Here is a 4,342-nt window from a genome sequence, read left to right on the forward strand (position 1 = left end):
ATCACAAAAAACGATTAAAACTCTTTCTCTTTCACATTTACGCTTTAATTATTGCCATCAAGTGAGCAGCAAACGATTAATGCGTCAAGCGCGTAATTTTTATTAGTCGCTGTGGTTTGTTAAATTTTGTATTTAGCACGAGGAAAAACGGACAACGAAAAGTTAAGCAAAACATGCGTGCAAACATCTTACAACACGCACTTCTCCGGGTAGACTGAAGAGAAAAGTGCAAAAACGCATGAATCATGCCAAAATTAAGGTAACATCGTGCGCAAGCCCCCTGTGCACTTTGACGTCAGCAAAGCATTTGTATAATTTTTATTTTATTACTAACAATTTTATTACATTATAAATTGGATTTTTTGATGCTTCATTACCTTTCTTGATACATATTCTTATTACACGTAAAGCCTAAATGTATGCAACAACAATTATTGTTTGCATGTTGTATTAGGTGGCAACTCAGAGCAACACGCTATCGGCATGTTGGCAACATGCTGCTGCTCGCTCAGCAACATATTCCGACAGTTTGTGCCGCGTGAAGTTGGCAGCGGCCGCTATTTTGAAGAAGAAGCAAACTCGGAAAGATTAAAATAATTAAGAAACATTGTTGTGGGCTGCTTGTGTGTGTTGTGGCTCCTGCATCGGAGTTGCAGTCGTTGCGTAATTACGCGCACCACCTGTGTGTAATATTCGCATTGCAAGCGCAGCCATGGCGTTGGCATTACGTGTCGCCTGCTCTACATGGAGGATCAAATGGCCCCAGGAGCATCGTTGCCTGCAACAGCTGAAACGCAGGTAAAACACAAACACAAGCACATGACCAGCGCGTTTATCGAACCGGCATTAAAAACTCATTTACAGCAGCGTTGTTATCGCTCAGCAATCGCATTACACCACAAACGCGTCGCAGCAGCAACAGCAACCAAAGCCGCAACCAACAGAGGCAATTGCGGCAGCGACACCGCCGCAAATAAAGCGTAATGTCGCCTCCGAAATTACTAGCGTGGGAAAGGCCATTTATGAGGCACGCTGGGACGCCAAGCAGACAGCAAAACAACAACAAAGCGCCGGCAGTATGTCCACGTCAACTGAACAGCAGACTGGCGGGGATCATGACAAAGACAAAAAGAAAGACAACATGGAGGTCCTGAGGTCGAAGCGCGAGCAGATGCGTGACAACATGCAGGATTACATATTCACGCGCTACTTTAACTACGTGAAGAACTATGACAAAGTGCTAGAGAAGAATTTCCCAAAAGCCATGCAACTCTATCGCGTCTTCTTCGACGGCGTCAAGGATTTTTTCGCCGACATGAAGCGCTTCCTCAAGATTGCTCGCATTGCCAATGATGCGCCACAGGGCATTCGTGCTTTGAATCGCCAAGAACTGGAGCTCTACATGCAAATGCCGCGAGACATGATGAAAGTGGCGCCCGCTTTAATTGGCTGCTCTCTGCCCATGGTAGGCTATGCCTTCTTTCCACTGGTGTAAGTTTTTTGTCGACTAATTATTATTTCAGTGATCATTTACTCTATATAATTCTCTGTAGGTTTTGGTATCCACGCACATTTTTAACGTCGCATTTCTGGACAGAGCAGCAGCGCAACGACTTCCAGAGCTACTACATGAAGCGCCGGCTGCAGTGCAACAAGTCTGTGTTCCGCTGCCTACAGGCCAAACTCAAGTCACTGAAGACGCACCACAAGCATGCCGAATTCGAGAGTATCTTGGGCCAGCTGGGCAGCGGTACGCATCCCACAGCAGACGCTCTAATCGCCGTTAAAGACATCTTTGCCGAGGGGCCCTACTCACTGCTGGGCATGTCACGTAAACACATCGTAGGCATACGCAGCTATCGTTTACTTACATCTAATTAATGTGTATCTGATTGCAGAAATGTCTAGTCAAGATGCATGGACTGCCAAACAGTTTGTTCAAACGCCATCGCCTGCATGAGCACGCATTCCTGGTGCACTACATGGATCTGGCCATCAATCGGGAAGGCGGCGTTCACAATTTGCGCACAGATGCGATGCGTTATTGTTGTTATCTGCGCGGCCTGAATCCGGATAATTTAAGCCGCGAGGAAATGATCGAATGGCTGCGAAACTGGGTCAAGGTGTCGACGTCAATACAGGGCGAGCATATCACGCTGTTCCTTCATCTGCCCATTCTACTGGGCTACAATCATCCACGCAACTGGAAGACCATCTACTGCAAGTCAACAACTGAAGATGCTGCCTCTTAGGGGAAAATTGGTGCTACGTTTTTACGTTTCCAAATTTGTAATTTGAAAATGTATTTCGTTTGTTTTTAAAAAGCAAATAAAAATGTTAAACAAATCTAACAAAATATATAAACAAAAGGCGGGCTTTCATGTGTTTTTCCTAAAAATAACACTTCTTTTATTTGCTCCTTTGTGTTGGATGTTCATCAAGCAGTTACTTTCGTTATTGTGTATTTATTTTTTTACTTCTTGGCCGCTGCCTTCTTGCCCCCCTTGGCCTTCTCGGCACGCAGGCGCTCACGGCGATCCTTCTTGAGGACACGTGGGGTGCCATCGAACTTGGTGCGCTTCTTCAGTGTGTTGAAGGCGATGGTCAACAACTTGTTGCGCTGACGCTTGGCATAACGCAGCTTGAAGCGGTCGAAGTCGCTCAATTGCGAGCGCTGCAAGTAAATAAAATATATACGTTAGATAAACAGTCTTTGTAAACAAACTACATATTTGATTATTGTTGCTTTCAGTTAAATAAATAAGCTTGCTTCATGTATGTATCAGCCGGCAATTCCTATCAAGAACTTTCAATTATCATCATGTGCAATAACAAATGTCAATTGCATTTCTTCTTACGAGTTTGTCAAATGCACTGCAACAAAACACACTTGAAATCAATTATACACACCTTGCAAATGTTTTGTGCCTTGACGGACCAGGGGGCTGACCTTCCACTGTGCCTTCAGGTCACTGTCCACCCAAGCCTTGCGCACAATGCGTGTGGGCGCGGTGTAGGGGGAACTTGATGCGGTATTTGGTCAGATGCAGATTGCTCAATCTGTACTCCTGACGTGGAACACCAGTCAGAGGACCATCAACCAAGACCTGTAAAAAGTAATTAGCCACATTAATTGCTATTCTAATATTTCCATTGATTACAGCAGCAGGCAACGATTGTGTTTCTCGTTTGTGTGTCGTTTGTTTGCTTTCAGTTAAGTTAAAATTAGCTTCATTTATGTGTCAGTTGGCACTTCCTATCAAGAAGACAAATTATCATCATGTGCAATAACAGCAGCAGCCACAACGCGAAAACACAACATTGTTCCTACGTTACTTATTGGAAAGAGGCACTTACTCTGTTTTGGTCAATGACATCGACAATAGCCACCAGGCGACCCTTCAGGGGACCTGCAGAGGCCTTGGCAATACGACCAGTTTGTACGAATCTCTCGAAAGGCTGTAATGAAGTAGAGTAATAACATTTGTAAGAAGGAATTCACCAAGACATTTTTGTGCAAGCGTTTCGACGACAGCGTGTTGCGTTTGCCTTGGCGACTTCTTCACCACGTGAAATATTTTCAACTTAATTGTGCCGACGCGCATTTAGATTTTCAGTCAATTTCTTAATAGCGGCAGTATCAACACGCTGGTCTTGCTTATTTTACGCAACATTTAATTCACTACGCACACTTTAAACCGTTTAATTTTCACATTTTTCGTCCAAATGCGAAAAATACTTTGTGGTCTCTTACCATGACGCTAACCGGAAAGAAAGAGAAGGAACGAAAAGTTTTTGACAGCTTAGCGTCAACATGGCGACAACAGAGTGGCCGACACAGTGTTGCAATTCTGTGGTAGCCCTGGGTGCCAATTTAGCAGAACCAATTGAGTTTGACAGAGCCCTGGTAAAAACAAATCTTAATTATAAATTATAAGTAAATTGTTTATGATGGAGCAGAAAGTTGTATTTATATTAATTTTAATATTTTTGCAAAAAGTAATTTTATTTAATTAACAACATATTTTATGTTAACAATGTTATTTGCCTATACCTATCCTTTTTATTGATCTGGCAGCTCTCATTGTTATGTATCAACATAATCGCATGTTTTGTCTTATCGACATTCGAATATCATAATGAGGCTTGTAGTCATACCCCGTGGCAATCGTTAAATAAATAGATTTAAGAATGCTAAATAACGTATATATTCTCAGAACATATAATATTTATTTATCATATATTATGAATATGAAAATCTTCGATAGTTACTATGATGTAGAAACCATTGATATATCGCTAGAATCATCGATGTATCTCAACCTTTAACCGTTTTCTATCG

The 4,342-nt window shown here is 42.5% G+C and overlaps 2 protein-coding genes across 3 annotated transcripts; one reads left to right on the forward strand and one right to left on the reverse strand.

Annotated features, from left to right (window-relative positions):
- The first annotated feature begins 548 nt into the window (after positions 1-548).
- On the forward strand, positions 549-2,668 carry LOC132790191 (LETM1 domain-containing protein 1). Of its 2 annotated transcripts, none has more exons than XM_060798649.1 (4): positions 549-798; positions 868-1,491; positions 1,554-1,842; positions 1,899-2,668. In XM_060798649.1, the coding sequence occupies exons 1-4, from the start codon at positions 713-715 to the stop codon at positions 2,250-2,252; spliced, it is 1,353 nt and encodes a 450-aa protein (XP_060654632.1). In that variant the 5' UTR covers positions 549-712; the 3' UTR covers positions 2,253-2,668. The 2 variants fall into 2 exon arrangements, with proteins under 2 accessions (XP_060654632.1, XP_060654631.1); XM_060798648.1 differs by having other exon boundaries at positions 550-798; positions 865-1,491.
- On the reverse strand, positions 2,377-3,829 carry LOC132790192 (large ribosomal subunit protein eL14). Its single transcript, XM_060798650.1, is given in 6 exon segments — positions 2,377-2,674; positions 2,911-2,943; positions 2,945-3,019; positions 3,021-3,107; positions 3,358-3,459; positions 3,755-3,829. Coding segments are annotated over 6 exon segments (501 nt in total). The 5' UTR covers positions 3,758-3,829; the 3' UTR covers positions 2,377-2,473.
- Between the last annotated feature and the right edge of the window lie 513 nt (positions 3,830-4,342).

The sequence above is a fragment of the Drosophila nasuta genome, chromosome 3 (assembly GCF_023558535.2).
Source record: "Drosophila nasuta strain 15112-1781.00 chromosome 3, ASM2355853v1, whole genome shotgun sequence".
NCBI lineage: Eukaryota > Metazoa > Arthropoda > Insecta > Diptera > Drosophilidae > Drosophila > Drosophila nasuta.